The sequence below is a fragment of the Labrus mixtus genome, chromosome 7, assembly GCF_963584025.1.
Source record: "Labrus mixtus chromosome 7, fLabMix1.1, whole genome shotgun sequence".
Lineage (NCBI taxonomy): Eukaryota > Metazoa > Chordata > Actinopteri > Labriformes > Labridae > Labrus > Labrus mixtus.
In genome coordinates, this window is record NC_083618.1 from 31520675 (window position 1) to 31543193 (window position 22519).

A 22519-nucleotide genomic window follows, 5' to 3' on the forward strand; every position below is an offset into this window, starting at 1 on the left:
CATGGAACCTGATGATCAAGCACAGACAGATTCACAGACGAGGACGGCGCTCACACATGACAGTCAGGTCAGTACTGGTTCATACTGGGATGTACTGGTCCACTCTGAGGATCCTGTTCGGGGTCAGTTAAATGAAATGTGCCAATCAATTTCAGTTTTTGTTTTTTTAATAAACATGCTTTAGGTGAAACCCCGCCCACTTTCATTTGATGAAAGCTGAGATGTTTACATTTCCACATGTGGATTGAATGTAGCTTTAAGTCATGTGACCACACAGAGTGGAAACAGTCTTTTCTCAGGTTGTTAAAAGGAGCTCATGCATGGACTGAGCGCTCCGGTCTGGTTCATAGTGGTCCTCTTGTGTTTGTAGCTACACTGATCCTCAGGTGTCCATGGACCTGCTGAGGGCGGTGCTTCAGCCCAGCTTCAACGATGACATCATGGCCGTGTTCAGAAAGTACCAGAAGGTCAGAGGTCACGGGGGGGTTTAGCTTTTACAAAACGATGTTTCTAAAGATGAGCAGGTGTGAACAGCTGGTGTTGATGCTGTCGTCGTGTTTGTTCCAGTTCTTTGACAAAGCGGCGGAGAACGTGAAGGAGAACGTTGGCGACGACGTTCCGACCGATCAGCTGATCAAAGAGGCCTGTAGGAACGTCCTGGAACATGTGAGATCACTTCCTGTTTTCTCTCCCTAACGACTTTATATAAAGATGGACGACAGGTCTCCACCTTCGCCTGTTGTACAAAAATGAAGCTATGTGTGTGTGCATGTGGTTACCATGGTTTTCTCTGATGTCATCACCAGGCCAAGCAGCTGTTTCCAGAGCCAGAGGTGAAGAGGGCGGGGTCAGAAGTTGTGATCAAGGTAAGAATCAACCAATGAGAACTTGAAGATTCAGTTTCCACCTGGTTTAGTTCTGATCTGGTTCTTTGTGTCCCGTCAGAGGTCCAGACCTGCCGATGAAGACTACGTCCAGAGAGGGAGCCCCGTCCCGAAGAAGGTACCGATACCTCTGATCACCTCAGGTGTTTGTTAGTCAGACAGACAGGTCGCCATGATCAGGTGACATCACATCAACGTAAAACATCACTGAGGTTTTTAGACCGATACAAGTAAATATAACTCAATTTAGACAGGTGAGACAGGTGTTAGATACAGGTGACAGACAGGTGGAACACAGGTAACAGACAAGTGACAGGTGTGGTGGATGACGTACAGGTGTGGTGGATGACGTACAGGTGTGGTGGATGACGTACAGGTGTGATGGATGACAAACAGGTGTGATGGATGACAGGTGTGATGGATGACAGGTGTGATGGATGACAGGTGTGAAGGATGACGAACAGGTGTGATGGATGACAGACAGGTGTGAAGGATGACGAACAGGTGTGATGGATGACGTACAGGTGTGATGGATGACGTACAGGTGTGATGGATGACAGGTGTGATGGATGACGAACAGGTGTGAAGGATGACGAACAGGTGTGAAGGATGACGTACAGGTGTGATGGATGACGGACAGGTGTGATGGATGACGGACAGGTGTGATGGATGACAAACAGGTGTGATGGATGACGGACAGGTGTGATGGATGACGTACAGGTGTGATGGATGACAAACAGGTGTGATGGATGACGAACAGGTGTGATGGATGATGAACAGGTGTGATGGATGACGAACAGGTGTGATGGTTGACAAACAGGTGTGATGGATGACGGACAGGTGTGATGGTTGACAAACAGGTGTGATGGATGACAAACAGGTGTGATGGATGACGTACAGGTGTGATGGATGACAAACAGGTGTGATGGATGACGTACAGGTGTGATGGATGACAGGTGTGACGGATGACATACAGGTGTGATGGATGATGAACAGGTGTGATGGATGACAGATGTGACGGATGACATACAGGTGTGATGGATGACGAACAGGTGTGATGGATGACAGGTGTGACGGATGACATACAGGTGTGATAGATGATGAACAGGTGTGATGGATGACATACAGGTGTGATGGATGACGTACAGGTGTGATGGATGACGAACAGGTGTGATGGATGACAGGTGTGACGGATGACATACAGGTGTGATAGATGATGAACAGGTGTGATGGATGACGTACATGTGTGACGGATGACATACAGGTGTGATGGATGATGAACAGGTGTGATGGATGACATACAGGTGTGATGGATGATGAACAGGTGTGATGGATGACGAACAGGTGTGATGGATGACAGGTGTGATGGATGATGAACAGGTGTGACGTATGACGAACAGGTGTGATGGATGACAGGTGTGACGGATGACATACAGGTGTGATGGATGATGAACAGGTGTGATGGATGACGAACAGGTGTGATGGATGACAGGTGTGATGGATGACGAACAGGTGTGATGGATGACAGGTGTGATGGATGATGAACAGGTGTGACGGATGACAGGTGTGACGGATGACGAACAGGTGTGATGGATGATGAACAGGTGTGATGTTGTGTACATCAGGTATGACGGGTAACACAGGTGATTGATGATAGACATTTGACAGGTGTTACTGATATCTGTGACAGGTATTGATGTATTATTGTTGTTTCTTCAGAGGAGGGCTCGTCCAGGTGTGTCTGCCGCCTCTGACAGACCTCACAGCTTCTCCACTCCGTGAGTATCTGACAGGTAGCATGTGACATCATCATCCCTATCCAGGTAGATCAGAACACCTGACCGACCTGTGCCTGTTTCTGTTCTCAGAGTGAAGCCCAAATCTGATCCCATCAAGAGAGAAGGACCAAAGGTGAGTCAATTAAAGGAGCAGTTCACACTAACTGTCCTTCACTCAGGTGTGTTCATCACACAGGTGTGTTCATCACTCAGGTGTGTTCATCACTCAGGTGTGTTCATCACTCAGGTGTGTTCATCACACAGGTGTGTCCTTCACACAGGTGTGTCCATCACTCAGGTGTGTCCATCACTCAGGTGTGTTCATCACTCAGGTGATGCTCAGCTCCATCAACATGACGTCATCGAGTGTGAAGCAGAACACTGGTGCTCTGACGGATATCCTCCATCTTTTATTCACTGATTATTAATTAATAACTTTAATCAACAAATCTCTCATCAACCAATCACTGAAGAGATTCAGTTTAATGAAACATGATAAATAATGTTTGTTTGTTTGTTTGTTTGTGTCAGTGGGATCCGTCCAGACTGAACGAGGGCAGCACGTTTGTTCTTGGCTCTCGAGCCAACAAGTGAGTCATCACGATGTTAATCTCTGTTCACGTTTACCGCCATGTGATTGGACTATCAGAGGGCGTTTTGGTTTCTTCTTTCGTCCTGAGTAGTTTTGTTTACTTACGCTTCAGACAGACAGAACATGAAACAATCCTTAAACCAACGTTTAGTATTTGTTGTATCTCTGTTGATCTGTGTGCGAGTTCACGGATTGCCTCGTGTGAGTGCACGCCTAGAGTGCGTCAGAAACCACATGCTACATGCTACATGCTACATATTCAAATTGTATAAACTGCAAACTAACCCGACCGCGAGTATGCCGTTAGCCACATACTCAAATACGGGTCAGGTGACGTAGTTCCGGTCTAGCAACAAGCTAACGGGGCAGTCGGTCCGTAAATAGAATTTAACAACAATATGCAAACGTTGATCACTAATCCAGCTAAGAAGTCATTTTAATATGATTTGTCAGTATGTCAAATGCAGTTCAGCACAGAAATTAGATTTTAAGCCGCTAGTTTGCCCGCTGGCGAGCTCTGTGATTGGACAGTCTGTGAGACGTCACATTTAGCATGGATAGTATAAAAGTGTTTTGGGCACAGCCTTAATCTGTGTACCCTCGACCATTTACTTCTCCAAATGTAATCGTCATGGAAACGTGAGCATTTCATAAACATTATATAAACGTGATGTTTATAAACAATAAGTCATCGTGTGTTGTGATGTCACTGTGCAGGGCGCTGGGGATGGGTGGGACCAGAGGACGCATCTACATGAAACACGCTGACCTGTTCAAGGTAAACACACACACACACACACACACAAACAGTAACACACACACACACACACACACACAAACAGTAACACACACACACACACAAACAGTAACACACACACACACACACACACACACACACACACACACACACACAGGAGCATCTGATGTTCTAGTAGCTGTTTTAATCTCTCTGAGCATCTCTCTGAAGCGCGTGTGTGTGTGTGTTACTGTTTGTGTGTGTGTGTGTGTGTGTGTGTTACTGTTTGTGTGTGTGTGTGTGTGTGTGTGTGTGTTACTGTGTGTGTGTATTTGTCAGTATGCAGCTGATGCGAAGGATAAGCAGTGGTTGGCAGAGAGACACCACATGAAGGCGACAGGAGGGAAGATGGTGAGGAGACACACACACACCCTGAAACACCTGCTTCCTTTAACTGTCTCTCTCTTAAAGTTTCCTCTTTATTAAAATACAGAGTGACAACGTTTACTACGTTTACATGGACCAATCATGAAATCTAAATAAAACATTTGATGTAAACAGCTCAGTCAAAACACACTGATCTGATCCGGTGTGTCGAGAAACTTGTGCCTGAGAATTTCATGCAACTCGCTGAACAGTTTTAAAAACGCTTCTAAATGCTGAAGCTGATCCAAACACATTTTTTTTTAAAAAAGCCCCGCGTACTCTTCTATTGTAGGAGAGTCTCAGCTGTTTATGAAGTTTCCTTTGAACACCCCCCTCCCCCAGACGGAGTCAGATCTATGCATGTCTCTGTGTCTCATGTGTCACACTCACAAACACACAGTCAGCATCACCAGAAATCACACGCTAACAAGCAACTAAATCATAACAAATGAGAAGACAGATTAAACAGGATCACCTGCTGTTGCCATGGTGATTTTCAGTGATGTCATAAAGTCCTGAAGTCTGGGAATCAGCTCATGGCTCTGCTCTCACTGTGAGTGTGAGCAGTTCATTGAAATGATCAAACATGTCAGAGAAAAGACCGGCCGGGAGCAGCTGATTGGGTCGTGGTCAGCCGTCTCGCTCCAGTGTCAGAGACTGTGATCACGTTGATATTTGCAGTGATTTCAAAATTAGTTGTATGATTGAAATATCGCTCTAAATCGGGTTTCAATCGTTGCATGTATGCACAGCTTAAAATACACAAGAGGATCACTAATGATGTTATAATGTACAACTGCACCTGAATGCACCCTTCTGACACGTAGGTGTGTGTGTTTAGGCGTACCTGCTGATAGAGGCGGATATTCAAGATCTTTTTCACAGTGACGAGTACAAGTGAGTCTGACTTCAGCGTTCTGTCTCCTTCTTCACAACATGAAGCTTTGATTTCTGTCTGTAGTAACTGTGTGTGTGTGTGCGTGTGTGTGTGTGTGTGCGTGTGCGTGCAGGGACTGTCCGGAGGTCAGGGTGGATGAGATCAAGCCGTTCTCAGTTCCTCTGTGGATGGTGGAGAAGATGCAGAGAGCCATGGAGGCTCAGAGAGACTCTGACCCCTGAACGCCTAACTGGAGAAAAAAAACCTGCAAGAGTTTGTAGAAACTGACGAGCCAATCAGAGAGCAGGGATTGATCATGTGACCTTTCAGGCTCTGATTGGCTGCTTCTGTTTTTATATTTACTGCTTTTTATAAAATAAAATAAAAACATCTTTTGTAACCTGTTGATCGTCTGTCTGAAAGCTTTCTGGTCTGATCTGGATCAAACCAGTTTAATCTGGATTAAGGTAAAGTAAGAAAGTTTATTGATGACCCGTATCGTCATCATGAGCTCTGACGTTGTGACATCACAGGTGTCCCACCATCGCTGCTTCTTACTGAAGGTTACATCACACACTAAACAAACACACTCAGTGACATCACACACTTTATTTATAAAAATACAACAACATTCAAACACAAACAGGTACTACAAACAGGAAGTGACATCATCAGGAGGGCGGGGCTTCACTCTATCCCTTCCTGCTTGTCTTTGATGGCGACTCTGAAGCGTTCCTCCAGCAGAGAGAGCTCACTGATGAGGTCAGTGATGGCGTTCGTAAATGCTTCCTGTTGACAAAACGCATCATCAATAACAACATCACTACTTGACTGTAGTCAGGTGTGTGTTACCTGTGGGCTGTAGTCAGGTGTGTGTGTTACCTGTGGGCTACCTGTGGGCTGTAGTCGTGTGTGTGTTACCTGTGGGCTGTAGTCAGGTGTGTGTGTGTGTGTTACCTGTGGGCTGTAGTCAGGTGTGTGTGTGTTACCTGTGGGCTGTAGTCAGGTGTGTGTGTGTTACCTGTGGGCTGTAGTCAGGTGTGTGTGTGTTACCTGTGGGCTGTAGTCAGGTGTGTGTGTTACCTGTGGGCTGTAGTCAGGTGTGTGTGTTACCTGTGGGCTGTAGTCAGGTGTGTGTGTTACCTGTGGGCTACCTGTGGGCTGTAGTCGTGTGTGTGTTACCTGTGGGCTGTAGTCAGGTGTGTGTGTGTGTTACCTGTGGGCTGTAGTCAGGTGTGTGTGTGTGTGTTACCTGTGGGCTGTAGTCAGGTGTGTGTGTTACCTGTGGGCTGTAGTCAGGTGTGTGTGTGTTACCTGTGGGCTGTAGTCAGGTGTGTGTGTTACCTGTGGGCTGTAGTCAGGTGTGTGTGTTACCTGTGGGCTGTAGTCAGGTGTGTGTGTTACCTGTGGGCTGTAGTCAGGTGTGTGTGTTACCTGTGGGCTGTAGTCGTGTGTGTGTTACCTGTGGGCTACCTGTGGGCTGTAGTTGTGTGTGTGTTACCTGTGGGCTGTAGTTGTGTGTGTGTTACCTGTGGGCTGTAGTTGTGTGTGTTACCTGTGGGCTGTAGTCGTGTGTGTGTGTTACCTGTGGGCTGTAGTCAGGTGTGTGTTACCTGTGGGCTGTAGTCAGGTGTGTGTGTGTTACCTGTGGGCTGTAGTCAGGTGTGTGTGTGTGTTACCTGTGGGCTGTAGTCAGGTGTGTGTTACCTGTGGGCTGTAGTCAGGTGTGTGTTACCTGTGGGCTGTAGTCAGGTGTGTGTGTGTTACCTGTGGGCTGTAGTCAGGTGTGTGTGTTACCTGTGGGCTGTAGTCAGGTGTGTGTGTTACCTGTGGGCTGTAGTCAGGTGTGTGTGTTACCTGTGGGCTGTAGTCAGGTGTGTGTGTTACCTGTGGGCTGTAGTCAGGTGTGTGTGTTACCTGTGGGCTGTAGTCAGGTGTGTGTTACCTGTGGGCTGTAGTCAGGTGTGTGTTACCTGTGGGCTGTAGTCAGGTGTGTGTGTGTGTTACATGTGGGCTGTAGTCAGGTGTGTGTGTTACCTGTGGGCTGTAGTCAGGTGTGTGTGTTACCTGTGGGCTGTAGTCGTGTGTGTGTTACCTGTGGGCTACCTGTGGGCTGTAGTCGTGTGTGTGTTACCTGTGGGCTGTAGTCAGGTGTGTGTGTTACCTGTGGGCTGTAGTCGTGTGTGTGTGTTACCTGTGGGCTGTGGTCAGGTGTGTGTTACCTGTGGGCTGTGGTCAGGTGTGTGTGTGTTACCTGTGGGCTGTAGTCAGGTGTGTGTTACCTGTGGGCTGTAGTCAGGTGTGTGTGTTACCTGTGGGCTGTAGTCAGGTGTGTGTTACCTGTGGGCTGTAGTCAGGTGTGTGTTACCTGTGGGCTGTAGTCAGGTGTGTGTTACCTGTGGGCTGTAGTCAGGTGTGTGTGTGTGTTACATGTGGGCTGTAGTCAGGTGTGTGTGTTACCTGTGGGCTGTAGTCAGGTGTGTGTTACATGTGGGCTGTAGTCAGGTGTGTGTGTGTTACCTGTGGGCTGTAGTCAGGTGTGTGTGTGTGTGTTACCTGTGGGCTGTAGTCAGGTGTGTGTGTTACCTGTGGGCTGTAATCAGGTGTGTGTGTGTTACCTGTAGGCTGTAGTCAGGTGTGTGTGTGTTACCTGTGGGCTGTAGTCAGGTGTGTGTTACCTGTGGGCTGTAGTCAGGTGTGTGTGTGTGTTACCTGTGGGCTGTAGTCAGGTGTGTGTGTGTGTTACCTGTGGGCTGTAGTCGTGTGTGTTACCTGTGGGCTGTAGTCAGGTGTGTGTGTTACCTGTGGGCTGTAGTCAGGTGTGTGTGTTACCTGTGGGCTGTAGTCAGGTGTGTGTGTTACCTGTGGGCTGTAGTCAGGTGTGTGTGTTACCTGTGGGCTGTAGTCAGGTGTTGTCTGCACTCTGATGACGATCTTGTGTTCCAGAGGATGAGGAACTTTATAACCAGCAAACAGAACCTGAGGATCCTTTAACAGCTGACTGACACACACACACACACACACACACACACACACACACACACACACACACACACACACACACACACACACACACACACACACACACACACACACACACACACACACACACACAGTTATAACCCGGTTTACGTCATGTGTAATAGTTGTAAATATCCCCTGTACTGTCTGTTAGCACGGTTAGCATGCTGTTAGCACGGTTAGCATGCTGTTAGCACGGTTAGCCTCTTACGCTCGGATGATGTTTCCCAGAGTGTGGTCCTCCTTGTTCAGGGTGAACAAACACGCATTTGGGACTTTCGTATCTTTAGTGATGCTGATCTTCTTTTCTCCTTCAAACAACAGAAACGACTCGAAGGCGGGAGGCGCGTTCATCTTTACTGAGTGTTAGCGACACACCGAATAAACCAGACACCGGAAGTACTTCTTTCAAAACAAGGCGTCGATTCTTCTTCGTTGAGTTAAAAAGCGGTTGAGACAGTCGTTACCGCCGCCTGCTGTACAGGAGTAAAACTAACCAAACTCAAGACCAACCTTTTTAGTTTGGCTTTTAACTCAAATTTAAATTATATATATATATATATATATATATATATATATATATATATATATATATATATATATATATATTATGCCGTTTCATTTAAGTCTATTTGTTAATTGATTTACATATAGTAGTGAATTGTATAACATTTAATCTCATTCTATTCTATTTTCTGTTTGTTCATCAAAAATGCTGAATAAAGAATGAAAAAAAATCTACAAAATTAATATTCAAAGAAATAAATCTTAGACTGTATACAGGTTAATTTATTTATTTTCTTATTTTATTTATTTATTTTATTTTATTATTTATTTATTTTATTAATTTTATTATTTTAAATAAAGGTTCATCTCCCTTGTGTTTTATTTCCAATGTATCATAATGGTAATACGGATGCTCCTCCTGACCAATCACATAGCTGTTGCTTCCTTGAGCTTACCTCTCATTGGCCTGCAGGATCTGGTTTGTTTTTAAAAGTAGGTCGCTGATTGGCTGCATGTGAGAGGAAGCGTCGTTTTAAACTTGGGGGCGGGAGTTAGTTCAGTTTGAATCAGAGGAACAGAATCTCAGCTCGGACCTACACGGTGAACCCTACAGGTAGATTTATCACCTGTTTTTATACACCTGATAATGTTTACATATTTATATGTTTATGGTTAATTTGTTTTCTTTAAATTATAATCCGTCTGATGGCAGGAATAATGATAGTTTATCCTGCCAGTTAACGCTAACTGCGCTGCTACCGTTAGCATGAAGCTAAAACGGAACCGCTGCTAAACCAGGGCAGATGAAGCTAACGTTAACTAACACAACCGGTAACCGACTGACTGCTAAAACACGGTTCACACCGGGCAGTAAAACTCTCCGTTTACCGGATTAATATTAATCAGTGATTCACCCATAGGCTAACAATTAGCTGCTGTTTGCTAACGCCCAGCCGGGCTGCTGGACGCAGGGGGAACGTCTGAGGAGTTTACCCGCAGTCTGAGGGCTGCGGGTCGGGGTCTGAGTCCCGCAGTCTGAGGGCTGCGGGTCGGGGTCTGAGTCCCGCAGTCTGAGGGCTGCGGGTCGGGGTCTGAGGGCTGCGTGTCAGGGTTTGAGTCCTGCAGTCTGAGGGCTGCGGGTCGGGGTCTGAGGGCTGCGTGTCAGGGTTTGAGTCCTGCAGTCTGAGGGCTGCGGGTCGGGGTCTGAGTCCCGCAGTCTGAGGGCTGCGGGTCGGAGTCTGAGTCCCGCAGTCTGAGGGCTGCGGGTCGGGGTCTGAGGGCTGCGTGTCAGGGTCTGAGTCCCGCAGTCTGAGGGCTGCGTGTCGGGGTCTGAGTCCCGCAGTCTGAGGGCTGCGGGTCGGGGTCTGAGGGCTGCGGGTCGGGGTCTGAGGGCTGCGGGTCGGGGTCTGAGTCCCGCAGTCTGAGGGCTGCGGGTCGGGGTCTGAGTCCCGCAGTCTGAGGGCTGCGGGTCGGGGTCTGAGTCCCGCAGTCTGAGGGCTGCGGGTCGGGGTCTGAGTCCCGCAGTCTGAGGGCTGCGGGTCGGGGTCTGAGGGCTGCGTGTCAGGGTTTGAGTCCTGCAGTCTGAGGGCTGCGGGTCGGGGTCTGAGGGCTGCGTGTCAGGGTTTGAGTCCTGCAGTCTGAGGGCTGCGGGTCGGGGTCTGAGTCCCGCAGTCTGAGGGCTGCGGGTCGGAGTCTGAGTCCCGCAGTCTGAGGGCTGCGTGTCGGGGTCTGAGTCCCGCAGTCTGAGGGCTGCGGGTCGGGGTCTGAGGGCTGCGGGTCGGGGTCTGAGGGCTGCGGGTCGGGGTCTGAGGGCTGCGGGTCGGGGTCTGAGTCCCGCAGTCTGAGGGCTGCGGGTCGGGGTCTGAGTCCCGCAGTCTGAGGGCTGCGTGTCAGGGTCTGAGTCCCGGACTGACTTGTTTGTCTCCCGCAGGAACCGCACAGTTTGAACTCATGGCTTCCCAGAATATGGACCCCGCAGCGGCAGCAGCTTCTTCCACAGCCGCTCTGAAGGGCAGTGAGAGCGGCGGCAGCGCGGCCAAAGGCTCGGTGTCCAAACGGTGAGTGTCAAACACCGGTCAGTGTGTCCTCCGGTACCTGATGGTTCGATAAATGCTTTCTTCGGCTTCAGGAGGAACACGTTGTAAACATACCTTTTGTGTAAAACATAGAGAAAAGCAGATATTTAAAAACTGTTATATATAATATGTACTCTTTAAAAGTGGAGTCAGTGGAGATGCAGCTTGTAAACACAACATTTAAACTGAGCTCATCGCCCCCTGCAGGGTTAGTGTGTATGTTTACTGCTTGTAACTACGCTGCAAGCTACCTGAGAATATTACTAATACTTGATGAAAAATGAAAAACAAATGTATTCAGATAAGCTGTAGGCTGATAACATATCAGAACTGCAGAAAACATGTGATAACTTTGTTTCTGATGTTTTTCTCTGCAGGTTACAAAAAGAGCTCATGACTCTGATGGTGAGTTTAAATATGTTTATCACCTTTGATTCACAATCTGAACCTGTAAAATCTAAATGTTGTGACTGTATTTACAGCTCGGTGATTGGATGTTTGTCAGTGAAATGCATCTTGGGAGTTGTAGTTGGTGTCTTATCCTGACCTCTATCTGTCTCTCTTTCTTCTTCTGCAGATGTCGGGTGATAAAGGAATCTCAGCGTTTCCAGAATCAGATAATCTCTTCAAATGGGTCGGGACCATCGAGGGGCCTCAGGGGACGGTATGCACGCGCGCGCGCACACACACACACACACACACACACACACACACTAGCCTGATTTATATGGCCAGTTTTAGGCAGGATATTTACACCACTGTAGCGTCTCGCCTTCGATATAAAAATAAGAGAGTCGTTATGGTCGGGCAAAGTGCTGTCTACTGACCTGTCTCTCTGACCTGTCTGTCTCTCAGGTGTATGACGGGCTCAGGTACAGGCTGTCTCTGGAGTTCCCGGCGGGTTATCCGTATCAGGCTCCTCATGTGAAGTTCGTCACGTCGTGTTTTCATCCCAACGTCGATGAAAACGGTTCAATCTGTCTCGACATCCTGAAGGACAAATGGTCGGCGCTCTACGACGTCCGCTCCATCCTGCTGTCAATCCAGAGCCTGCTGGGAGGTAACCAGTTACACCAGTTCACGCACCTGATGATATGTATCAACGTTCAGTCTCACCTGGATTATTATTCATTTTCAACGGAGCAGGCACAGGAAGTCAGACCGTTGTTTGACCATTTTTCTCTTTATTCACGAGGGATCTTGTAGTTCTCCTGTGATCTTGTAGTTCTCATGTGATCTTGTAGTTCTCCTGTGATCTTGTAGTTCTCATGTGATCTTGTAGTTCTCTTGTGATCTTGTAGTTCTCCTGTGATCTTGTAGTTCTCATGTGATCTTGTAGTTCTCATGTGATCTTGTAGTTCTCTTGTGATCTTGTAGTTCTCATGTGATCTTGTAGTTCTCTTGTGATCTTGTAGTTCTCATGTGATCTTGTAGTTCTCATGTGATCTTCTAGTTCTCTTGTGATCTTGTAGTTCTCTTGTGATCTTGTAGTTCTCATGTGATCTTGTAGTTCTCATGTGATCTTCTAGTTCTCTTGTGATCTTGTAGTTCTCTTGTGATCTTGTAGTTTTCTTGTGATCTTGTAGTTCTCCTGTGATCTTGTAGTTCTCATGTGATCTTCTAGTTCTCTTGTGATCTTGTAGTTCTCTTGTGATCTTGTAGTTCTCATGTGATCTTGTAGTTCTCATGTGATCTTGTAGTTCTCTTGTGATCTTGTAGTTCTCCTGTGATCTTGTAGTTCTCTTCTGATCTTGTAGTTCTCTTGTGATCTTGTAGTTCTCCTCTGATCTTGTAGTTCTCATGTGATCTTGTAGTTCTCTTCTGATCTTGTAGTTCTCCTGTCATCTTGTAGTTCTCCTGTCATCTTGTAGTTCTCCTGTGATCTTGTAGTTCTCCTGTGATCTTGTAGTTCTCCTGTGATCTTGTAGTTCTCTTGTGATCTTGTAGTTCTCTTGTGATCTTGTAGTTCTCTTCTGATCTTGTAGTTCTCCTGTCATCTTGTAGTTCTCTTGTGATCTTGTAGTTCTCTTCTGATCTTGTAGTTCTCCTGTGATCTTGTAGTTCTCCTGTGATCTTGTAGTTCTCCTGTGATCTTGTAGTTCTCTTGTGATCTTGTAGTTCTCTTGTGATCTTGTAGTTCTCCTGTGATCTTGTAGTTCTCTTGTGATCTTGTAGTTCTCCTGTCATCTTGTAGTTCTCCTGTCATCTTGTAGTTCTGTGATGTGTGTACAGCTGCTCTTGGCTGCACTCTGCATGCTCCAGGGCGCAGGCCATCAGTGGAACTTCAGGCCGTACGGACAATGTGTGGGTCATAGTAACAGTTCCTCAGTGTTTTATGTTAAAGTGCTTTATGTTTGACCTGAGGAGGGCAGAGGTAACCGTCCTGTAAACAGACTTACCTGAAGTGTCCCAGACGAGAGGATTTTACTTTTAGCTTTGTATTTCTACAGATCGGATCACTCTCACTAGTGGAACTGTGAGTGTGTCCTTAATGTGCAGGACGTTTGAGTAACTGGTTTCTGTGTTTTTGTCCTTTAAAGACTCGTGTTTGTTTGTTTTCCTCTCAGAACCGAACAACCAGAGTCCTCTGAACACGGCTGCTGCTGAACTCTGGGACGACCAGGAAGGTGAGATTTATTCAGATTATTTTAATGACCTGACGTGATTACAGTTCAGGCTCTCGCTGCTCTGAGACATCAATCATGTTCACTGATGATTAGGGGCAACACCTGTCAATAATTCAGATGTTTGTTTATAATCGATCAGTCGGTGATCTCTTCTCTGTCAGTGTCATTAACTCGTCTCGTCAGGCTGATGGGAGTTGTAGTTCTAACAGCTGCTTCTCTCTTTCAGCCTTCAAAGCTCATCTAAACTCGACCTTCCAGAAGTGAATCCACTCCTCGTTTCTTCTTCTTGTGTTCGTCTTCTGTGTTTGTACAATATTTTTATGTTTGTTCACCTCGCCGTATCAATAAAGTTCTTAATTCAACACTCGGACTGTTTGTGATGCTGTTCGGTGTGTCAGGAAATCTCACTTTCACTACATAAAACATAGAGAGCCTACTTTATCAAATATATATAGTATATTATATTATATATAATATTATGAACTCTAAGGCCCTGTGTCCACCTGGCATATTTTTCTGAGTGCCAGCATCTTTATTTTTAACTTGTTTCCAACAAGTAGAAAGCGTCTGCAGCAGAAATCAGCCTCGGGAAATAAACAATTCCAAATATAAAACATGCAGTAAAAAGTGAACTGAGCAGTGTCGGTCATACAGCAGCATAGAGACATGATGGACGTGCAGCACTTTTCTCCTCAGAGCACAAACGTTTCATGCAATTGTACCCGAGCGCACAGCCAGCGCTTTTCTACCCGGAAAAAATGCCAGGTGGTCAGGTGCCTTAGTGTTACACATAAAAGGTAGGGTTATATTTTTATAATGTTAGCTGTGATTGTTTATGGAGTTCTTTCTCTGCAGGGCAATTCAGGTATCATCCAGTTTCAAAGGGATGAGCAGAAACTTACTGAAATTAGAGCTGTTATTCACGTTTGCTGTTTTATTTTCCATATGAATGTGGCGACGCTTCAAAGAGTAATTACATTTTGACAGATTTATCAGATTCAGATCAGTGTTAACTTTATTGTCCCAGATTAGGAAATTTGTTTCACATGCACATTAACAACATGAGCACGAGAGAACATACAGTGACAACAGAAAACAGAGAGAATATAAAACCATCAGTAACAAAAGGATAAGATGGATAATTGTGGAAAATATTCTGTGACCTAAGTGGTAAAATTTAAGCGAGGCATAGATAAAGGTATCTTACTATCTGATCATTAAGGAAACATGTTGAAGTGCTGGCTTCTCTGACAACAATGCAGCAGCCAGTATGTCCTCCTTCTAACTTTAGATTCTGCTCCTGAATGTTCTGGATTTGTTTGGACCAGAGAAGGTAGGCGCTTTTAAGACACGCCCCCACACAGCCGTTTTAGACGCCCCTCGGTTTGTCAGATATGAGAGCAGTTATCAGGTCAACAGGTGTTGCAGCGATGGAAGCGGGCAAGAGAAGTGGTTCAGATAGAAGTGATTGTACCCGACCTAAAAAGCCTCTGCATGTTTCTAATAAGCTCCACGAGCAGAAACGTGCTCAAACTAGGATCAATATTGGAGATGCTTTTGAAAAATGGAGAGAGGTTAGAACACAGAAAGGTTTACAGACCCATGCAGAGCTGGATAAACACTGAAGCTTCAGAGTCCACCACATGGTGACCTGTGTGAGGAGGGGGGGGGGGCAGCTCTCTATGATGTTTAGAATTTAGACTGCAGTACACATTTTAACCACTAGAGGTCAGAGTTACAGACTGCTCCTTTAAGAAAAACACAGCAAACATCCAAAACAAATGCGCCAGCTGAAACATGCCGCAAACTATATTTATCTGGTTTTCTTTAAGTGATATGACACATTTATTTTTTATTATTATTTCTGGTGAAAAGCTTCTACTTTGATGCTGGTCCTCGCTATCACAGCGGTCTTACCAAGTTAAAGGGTCTCGTATCTTTAACTGCTTCTCTAATGGTTGATAAAAAGACAGTATCCTGCTGTCGGTGGGGTCACGTTGTTGACGTCAGAGGTTGTACTTTAACCGACACAACTCAGTCCGCAGCACGGTGCCTGGCAGCAGACGGCCATCTTATTGTAAGAGACGACCTCGACCTCCATCAGGTCCTCCAGGCTGTCGTCTGGCTCGTCCAGTTCACAGTGAGCTTCAGCCCAGGCCGGTTGGGTCGCCTCCACTGACCAGAACGCAACAGGAACCTGAGAACATGAACAAGTGTAAAGAGCCATGTTAGAAGTTAGTTCCTGAGTTTAAGGCTCCCCCACCAGTTACAGGATAAAACCATCAGGTACCATGAGTGCTCCAAGGTACCAGATGAGCCAACAGGTACAAGAAGACACTATCTCAACGGTACCGCAGAGCAACAAGCCATGCCTCGGGGTCTAATGCTGTCCCCCCGTTTACAAGATACTGTTCACAGATATTTAAATACTCAACGGGGATACATGCGCCTCCTGATCGGGATTCTTTGCCCAAAGAGGTTTCCCAATTTCTTCTGGATATCAAACAGGCTACCCTTCACTAAAGTAAATGCTCCAACATTAGATTCATGTTCCCAGGCGAGAGGTTCTCCCTCCTGTTACAAGACATGCTCCATGGTACCAGATTCTCCTAAAGGCATGATGCTCCCTCTCTTCTCACAAGTCACTGCCCCAGTCAGTGCCTATCCCCATGTTAGAAATAAGTCCTTTGGTGTCAGGCTTCCCCCCCAGCAGCTACAAGACAAAAACCACAAGAGACCGTGATTGTTCCCAGGTACCAGATGTGCAAAACAATGATACAAGGCTCTCCCCAGTTACAAGACACTGCCTTCAGGTCCAAGATGATGTTATCCCCTTATTTACGAGACACTATTCACAGGTAATGACTTGATCCACCTGTGTCAGCAAAAATTATTATAATTTCAAAACATTTTCCCCAAGGTAGAATAAGTGCTTCTGGTTAGCAGACGAGCCTCTGGTGAAAAGACATTAGTCCTTGGTGCAGGGCCATACTTCAAGGTATGGTCAACTAGACCATCCCTCCAGTTACAAGACAATATGACCAACATGTATTCCCCAGTACAGAGTTCTCCCCCCAGATACTCACATGCTTCCCCCCTTTTAAAAGGAAATGACCTCCTTTTACAATAAGTGCTCCCATGTTCAAGAAATTACCTCGAGGTGCAAGACTCCCAAACCTCAACGCAAACACCCTGACAAGGCACAGGACTGAGTTCTACCTGAAGACTTGTCTCAGGTTACGGTTAAACCTTTTCATGTTCCATCTGTTTGACGGAGGAATTTGAAATAGACACGAGATACTTGGATAAGCGCTCAGTCAAGAAACCCCTCGTCTCATGTATGCCCGTATGTCCTACTGATAAGTTACATGACCTTATCAGAGATGCAACCTTCGACAGACAAAGGCTCTGTTTATGTGAGCTACCAGGTAGCGACACCACCAGTGCTACCTACCCTGCCACATGGCCCCTATCGGCCCCCACAACTCAACCGTGTAGACTGATGAGCAGTAAGAGCCAGGACCTCTCCGGGGGATTCTCTCTTCTCTGGTGTTTGGCCCAATTAGTCACACAACACCTCGGCAAGGCTGGAGAGATCGCTCCGGCTTCATGCTAGCTCTCACTGCCCACCACACCCCGACGTAGAACTTCTTTATCTGACCAACTTCCCAACATGGCCATCGCAGCCCAACCAGCATTGCCACCTTCATCAGACCCAGGCTCCAGGAAGCGACGATGCTGATACTACCTACCCAACCCCTTAGGAATTGTTCCATCCGACTGGTTCTTACCCTGAGCTGCATCTCGCTCAGCATGGTCTCCAGTCCTGCTATGTGATCGGCCAGTTCAGGGATCGGCTCCTCCTCCAAGGTGAGCCATGGTACCTGTGCTGAAGCCACCCGAGCTGCAACGCCAACCACGCCATCAATACATCCTGAAGAGACGGAGAGACAAGAGGACGTCTCATACAAGGAAAGCAGGTGATTTATACTTAGCAAGGATTAAGGGAAACAGGAAGGTGAAGTATGAAGGAATAACACTAAGACACGGAGGGCGCTGAGTTGAAGTCATCAGTTGACCTGAGTTGATGAGTGAGCGTCTGTCGTGGCGCTGAGTCAGGGGGAACCTTCCAATCAGAGCCAAGGCCTTACGAAGGTCAGACAGGAAGGTCTCCAGTGCAGACAGGAAGAGAACCCACAGACGCTCCGACAGCTGTCTGTCCTCATCGCCTGAGGAGGCGGAGTCACAGTCTGAGAGAAGACGCACCAGACGCCGGGACAGACCTGCAGACAGGTGAGATGTAGACACAGTCAGACCTGCAGACACACAGGAAGCTGAGAGACAGACAGGTCAAGGTCCTCGTACCGCTGCAGATCCGGTGCGCCACCGCTCGAGTCTCGTCCATCTCGTCTCGCAGGAAACTGCAGTCAGCCGAGCTACCGAGCGACGCCGCCAGCTGCTGGAAACAGGAAGTGACTCGATTGAGAACCTCTTGAGCACGCTCACACTCGATCTGCTGCCGCCGCCGCACTGCCAGCTCATCCACTGAACGACGCCACCGACTCATGATGTCATCGACCACCTGCCAGGGAGTAAGAGGAGGTAAGAAAGGGACAGGTAAGAGATGTCAAATCTGATGTTATTCTTACAGAGTGAAATATTTGTTTTCGCTTTTCTAGCGACGCGTCTCTGTGTGAACGGGCTCTAGGATTATATTTTCTCTTCTTTGCTGCTACGTCCACGTCCGTCATATTCACCGGTTTGAATCTTGTCCAATCACTGAATTGTATCCACTCCTAGACTCACCTGCTGCGCTGTCATTGGCTGGAGGAAACACACCAGCTCCGCCCACAAACGTCCCGAGTCAACCAGAACAAATCAGAACAGTAAAATCCAGTCAGAGGACAGAGTCTCTGCAGACACAGTCACCACCACACATGTACGGAGGCCCAGAAGGGACAATGGAGCAGCTTCACTTTAGGAGAAGTCTGTATTTTATTTTGAAGGAGAAGTCTGTATTTTATTTTGAAGGAGAAAGCTGCTGACTCTATCTTTAAGTTTGGATATCATCACGGAAAATGTGGAATCTCTACGATGAAATAAACGGAGAAGGAAGTCAACAGATCCGAATGAGTAAATATGATTTATTCAGATCGGCTCCTGCTAATCGAAGTGATATTTAAACATCCATCCATTCATTTTCTTCCGTTTATCCGTGGCAGTGGTGGTGGCAGCAGGGGTTTTCCAGATCCTCCTCCTGGGGGATCACGAGGCGTTCCCAGGCCAGAAGGGATATATAATCCCTCCAGCGAGCTCTGGGTCTGCCCCGGGGTCTCCTCCCAGTTGGACATGCCTGGAAGACCTCCAGAGGGAGGCGACCAGGAGGCATCCCGATCAGATGCCTGAACCACCTCAGCTGGCAGCTCGACTCCGAGCTCCTCAGCCTCTCTCTCAGGCTGAGCTCAGACACCCTCAAGAGGAAGCTCATTCTTTCAGGCACTAACCACACCTCATGACCGTAAGTCATTACAGAAAGTTGCCACTAGAAACAAATGATGTAAATCTGTTTGTAATCTCATGTCGAGTTCAGAGGAAGCAGGTGAGACTCCAGAGTTCAGTTTGAGACGGATTATCTGACATGAGGAAATTATCAAAATTAAACCAAAACATTTTCGTCAAAGAAATCATAAAGACGTGTTTTATTTGTGAAAGAGGAATAAAAAACAATCCATCGACCTACCTGCTGCTGACTACATCCACCTTCTTCTTCTTCTTCTGTGGTGGATCACTGCGCAGTGTCAGGTAGGTTTCTATAAACGCTCTTCTTCTCCTCTCAAGGGACTGTGAGGGTTTTTAATTAAAACTTTAGACCCAGCTGAGGCCTTAACGCTTTCAGCTCCCAGAGGTCTCCTTAATTTACCCTCAGCGCTGCCTCACAGGCACACTTTGTGATTCACCTGTCCAGGTAGACTCCCTTAAGCTGTGGATATTTATAACCAGAAGGACCTCATTCAGAGTCACATGTAGTCTCAAGGTAACACAGGACGTTCACATGTTGCACCATCATCCTCCAACCAGAGTTTATTCTGTAGCTTTAAACGTTTATTATTTATCTGTTTCTCCAACAGCTGATAAATATGAAGGTTGTCAACATATCGGATACTTTCCCGCGTATTTCAAAGCGATACAAACTTGTGATTTTAATGATTCATTGTAGTGAAAGATATCGTAGCTCTAGATTAACTGCAGATCTTCACTTATATTTCTAACCAAAAGCTGCCACGAGCGAAAGAGAGCGAGCGCCGTCAAGGTTGTGCCAAAGCGTTGGCGACGTTTCCGTTCAAAATTGTTGCTAACAGGTTTTTTTGTTTGCAGTTTAGACAGCGTGCAGAAGTTTGCCTGCATCTTTTAGAAGAAGAGAAAGACTTGCTTTATTGGTCCCGCAAGGGGAAATTAAATTTACGCTTCCCAACCCAGGTAGACTGAGCTACTGCCGCCCCAATATGATTAATAACAAGAAACCCAATATTAGCCGATAGCCTAGCTGCTATGTCGCACGCCCGATGTACAGAGGCTTTAGTCCTCGTCGCAGCAGCTGTGGGTTCAAGTCCGACCTCGGCCTTTTGATGCATGTCACCCCAACTCTTTCCTCCCCCCGTCCCGTCTCTCTTCAGCTGTTCTATCCATTGAAGACAAACCCCCCCCCCCCCCCCCCCCCCCCCCCCTTGAGATCCTGGTTCTTATGTTTCCCTCGCCTCGTTATGATTGTTTGTTTGTTTGTTTGTTTGTTTGTTAATTAGGACAGTGCACATCAATCGACACATACCCCAAATCACATGAATGTAAATATGTCCGAATTCACACAAAAGCTAAATTACATCCGCAGTCCTAAAGCCCGGCGTACGATGTACGGTTACAGGACGAGTTTTGAGTCGTGCGACCATCATTCGTTAGAGAAGGAGGGGTTGGCGTTAAAACGTATTCAGAATGTCACATATTAAAGTGTAATGAGTCATTTTCAGTGCATCTGCAGTTTATTTGATGTTACCAGATTTCAAAACAAACACATGCTCCACCCCACGACACAGACAGGAAGTGGCACATCGTCCTCTGCAGGTGAGCCGACCATCAGTGTCACCTGATCGTCTTCCTCATCATCATCATCATCATCACAGTTCATAAATCAAACACCAACATCAAACTTTGTAGAGGACAGGAAACTGAAAGGAACAGTCAAACAATTATTAAATCACCTCTACTGTAGGGAGGTTACTGTTAGCCTAGCTTAGCACAAAGACTGGAAGCGTGGTTAAGTGTTCACCTGTCTTACATAAGTCGATTTAGACTTAAAGGCAGGGTTGGTCATTTTTTAAAACTAGCTTGATTTTGAAAGTAGCATTCCCTCAGTGCTCTGTCTGCACCCCCTCCCCTCTGTGCTCCCTCATAAGCCACGCCCCCTCAGCTCATCTCATTGTGTAGAAACTACGTCGTCTCATGTCTCATTCAGCGGTCAGTAAACTCACAGTTTAAACTCCTAAAGTCATCGGTGACGCGCTCTGAGTGTGATCTAGAGCACGCAAGAGGTAGAGAGCGAGCAGGGAGACAGGGAGGCGTCTGATTGGTTCATCAGGTTGGTACCTCGTGGCAGACATTGGTTGAAGTTTTTACAGATTTACAAACTGATACAGATGATTTTCTTTGTTCCTTTTTCAGAGAACATGAGTTATTAATTTCTGTCAGGACCTAAAGACATCTGAAGAAGTGTTTCTGGAGGAAATGACCGACCCTGACTTTAAGGGGTCTGGTGTATCGGGGATCATTTGAGTCGTGTGAACTTCTTGATCTTTGCAATGATTGTGCAGGAATTCAGTTATCTCCACGAGTAGCTTCAGAACATCTTACTTCCTGTTTCTTTTGCTTCTAGGCCAACAGTTCAAGACTTCCCTTTGTTCTCTCTGACTCTGAACAGGAGGGTTTAATTAGTATAAGTGTCGACAAAGACGAGTAACAGGTTCACACATATTGATAATATTCAACAGTTAAACGTTTGATGGTTAACTAGTGTGACGTCTGTGCAGCAGTCTACAACCTCCCCTCTGATTGGCTGACAGGTGTACTATGACATCAGAGCCCGTTGTTTCTGCATAAAAAATAAAAATCTCTGTTCTCGGTTTCGACCAGCAGGAGGCGGAAAAGAGAAAAAACTTTCACAGTAAAACACGAGTGAGTGAAGACAGACTCCGCCTCCTTTCTGTGATGATGTCATCACCTGATCCTGGGATTGGTTGTAGCTTCAAAGAGGGAGGAGGGGAGTAATGCTGGTATTCAGAGAGGGGGGCGGGGTCAGAGTCCACAGGTGGGTCAGTCTTCAGGTGAGTGTTCCTCGGGTTCTGCTGTTGATGTTCTGGATCCAGAATCGGAGCTGAAGCGTTCTGAGTGGCTCGCCGCGGCGCTCTGTTTGTTTTGTGGTCAGAAGCTGTTTTGCTGTTTCAAGTGTTGCTGGTCAGTTCTGTTGTTGTTGCTATAGTAACGGTGATGTGTTGCTATGGTTGTCATGGCAGCATGAACCTTCTGTTGACTGTATTCATAGCTTTCACGTGACTTCACACATTTATGGAACCGCCCACATGGCGGGCTAGAAAGGCTTCCTACTGCTGCACGCTACGGAGAAGTTATCAGTCGTAGTCTCAACTTCTGTGCTTTGACCCGTTTTATTTTTCAAACTAAAGACGAATGTGAGACGAGCCCGGGTTGTTCTTCTTCTACAGATTTGAATGTTTTAAAGGAGAGAGCAGGAGATCGTGGATGAACGCCGTCAGACGCTCCGCTGTCCCTGTGAGCGAGATAAAGAACAGACGTCTCCTCGTCCTGACATCAAAGATTCTGCTCATTTGATCTAAATATTTCTGCCCCAGAACACTGACTGACAGCTGACTGAGATCCTGATTCTATCGTTAGCTGAAAGCTCTAGAGCGCCCTGAATCTGACCTGTGCTG

At 46.6% G+C, this 22519-nt stretch overlaps 4 protein-coding genes and 1 long non-coding RNA gene across 7 annotated transcripts in view; 2 read left to right on the forward strand and 3 right to left on the reverse strand.

Annotated features, from left to right (window-relative positions):
• LOC132977189 (deoxynucleotidyltransferase terminal-interacting protein 1) overlaps positions 1 to 5693 on the forward strand; it is a 7137-nt gene extending 1444 nt beyond the window's left edge. The window contains exons 2-13 of the mRNA XM_061041634.1: positions 1 to 67; positions 371 to 467; positions 568 to 666; positions 807 to 866; positions 946 to 1002; positions 2604 to 2662; positions 2753 to 2795; positions 3194 to 3252; positions 3972 to 4032; positions 4330 to 4401; positions 5258 to 5313; positions 5427 to 5693. The exon at positions 1 to 67 is cut by the window's left edge and continues 4 nt beyond it. Of these exons, the coding sequence (XP_060897617.1) occupies positions 1 to 67; positions 371 to 467; positions 568 to 666; positions 807 to 866; positions 946 to 1002; positions 2604 to 2662; positions 2753 to 2795; positions 3194 to 3252; positions 3972 to 4032; positions 4330 to 4401; positions 5258 to 5313; positions 5427 to 5535 (839 nt within the window). The 3' untranslated portion in view covers positions 5536 to 5693. The remainder of the gene's footprint in view (positions 68 to 370; positions 468 to 567; positions 667 to 806; positions 867 to 945; positions 1003 to 2603; positions 2663 to 2752; positions 2796 to 3193; positions 3253 to 3971; positions 4033 to 4329; positions 4402 to 5257; positions 5314 to 5426) is intronic.
• Positions 5694 to 5887: 194 nt separating this feature from the next.
• polr2j (RNA polymerase II subunit J) lies at positions 5888 to 8712 on the reverse strand. Its single transcript, XM_061041631.1, has 3 exons — positions 8526 to 8712; positions 8186 to 8294; positions 5888 to 6082 (listed from the first exon to the last, which is right to left on the reverse strand). Exons 1-3 carry the CDS (start codon positions 8666 to 8668, stop codon positions 5981 to 5983), a joined length of 354 nt encoding a protein of 117 aa, XP_060897614.1. The 5' UTR covers positions 8669 to 8712; the 3' UTR covers positions 5888 to 5980.
• On the reverse strand, positions 6132 to 6746 carry LOC132977186 (uncharacterized). 3 transcript variants are annotated; one of them, XR_009673779.1, is made up of 3 exons: positions 6476 to 6746; positions 6251 to 6436; positions 6132 to 6175 (listed from the first exon to the last, which is right to left on the reverse strand). It is a non-coding gene; the product is annotated as an uncharacterized LOC132977186 (long non-coding RNA). The 3 variants fall into 3 exon arrangements; XR_009673778.1 differs by having other exon boundaries at positions 6134 to 6175; positions 6215 to 6436; positions 6546 to 6746; XR_009673777.1 differs by having other exon boundaries at positions 6134 to 6175; positions 6215 to 6436.
• Positions 8713 to 9310: 598 nt separating the features above from the next.
• On the forward strand, positions 9311 to 13885 carry ube2c (ubiquitin-conjugating enzyme E2C). The gene is made up of 7 exons (XM_061041632.1): positions 9311 to 9434; positions 10752 to 10878; positions 11274 to 11301; positions 11474 to 11560; positions 11752 to 11956; positions 13464 to 13523; positions 13750 to 13885. Exons 2-7 carry the CDS (start codon positions 10772 to 10774, stop codon positions 13785 to 13787), a joined length of 525 nt encoding a protein of 174 aa, XP_060897615.1. The 5' UTR covers positions 9311 to 9434; positions 10752 to 10771; the 3' UTR covers positions 13788 to 13885.
• A 1391-nt stretch (positions 13886 to 15276) lies between these two features.
• zgc:109913 (regulator of G-protein signaling 9-binding protein) lies at positions 15277 to 18123 on the reverse strand. The gene is made up of 4 exons (XM_061041633.1): positions 17889 to 18123; positions 17603 to 17806; positions 17315 to 17457; positions 15277 to 15720 (listed from the first exon to the last, which is right to left on the reverse strand). The coding sequence occupies exons 1-4, from the start codon at positions 18088 to 18090 to the stop codon at positions 15544 to 15546; spliced, it is 726 nt and encodes a 241-aa protein (XP_060897616.1). The 5' UTR covers positions 18091 to 18123; the 3' UTR covers positions 15277 to 15543.
• Positions 18124 to 22519: the final 4396 nt, after the last annotated feature.

Excerpts from the sequence above, each read along its gene's own strand:
- polr2j (XM_061041631.1), bottom strand. The coding sequence starts at position 8,668 with ATGAACGCGCCTCCCGCCTTCGAGTCGTTTCTGTTGTTTGAAGGAGAA. Across the intron at positions 8,295-8,525 it reads CTGGGAAACATCATCCGAGC|TCAGCTGTTAAAGGATCCTC; the intron begins GTAAGAGGCTAA and ends TGTGTGTGTCAG. Across the intron at positions 6,083-8,185 it reads CACCTGACTACAGCCCACAG|GAAGCATTTACGAACGCCAT; the intron begins GTAACACACACA and ends TTTTGTCAACAG.
- ube2c (XM_061041632.1), top strand. The coding sequence starts at position 10,772 with ATGGCTTCCCAGAATATGGACCCCGCAGCGGCAGCAGCTTCTTCCACA. Across the intron at positions 10,879-11,273 it reads AAAGGCTCGGTGTCCAAACG|GTTACAAAAAGAGCTCATGA; the intron begins GTGAGTGTCAAA and ends TTTTCTCTGCAG. Across the intron at positions 11,302-11,473 it reads AAGAGCTCATGACTCTGATG|ATGTCGGGTGATAAAGGAAT; the intron begins GTGAGTTTAAAT and ends CTTCTTCTGCAG.
- zgc:109913 (XM_061041633.1), bottom strand. The coding sequence starts at position 18,090 with ATGAGTCGGTGGCGTCGTTCAGTGGATGAGCTGGCAGTGCGGCGGCGG. Across the intron at positions 17,807-17,888 it reads GGCGCACCGGATCTGCAGCG|GTCTGTCCCGGCGTCTGGTG; the intron begins GTACGAGGACCT and ends ACCTGTCTGCAG. Across the intron at positions 15,721-17,314 it reads TGAGCGAGATGCAGCTCAGG|GTTCCTGTTGCGTTCTGGTC; the intron begins GTAAGAACCAGT and ends TCATGTTCTCAG.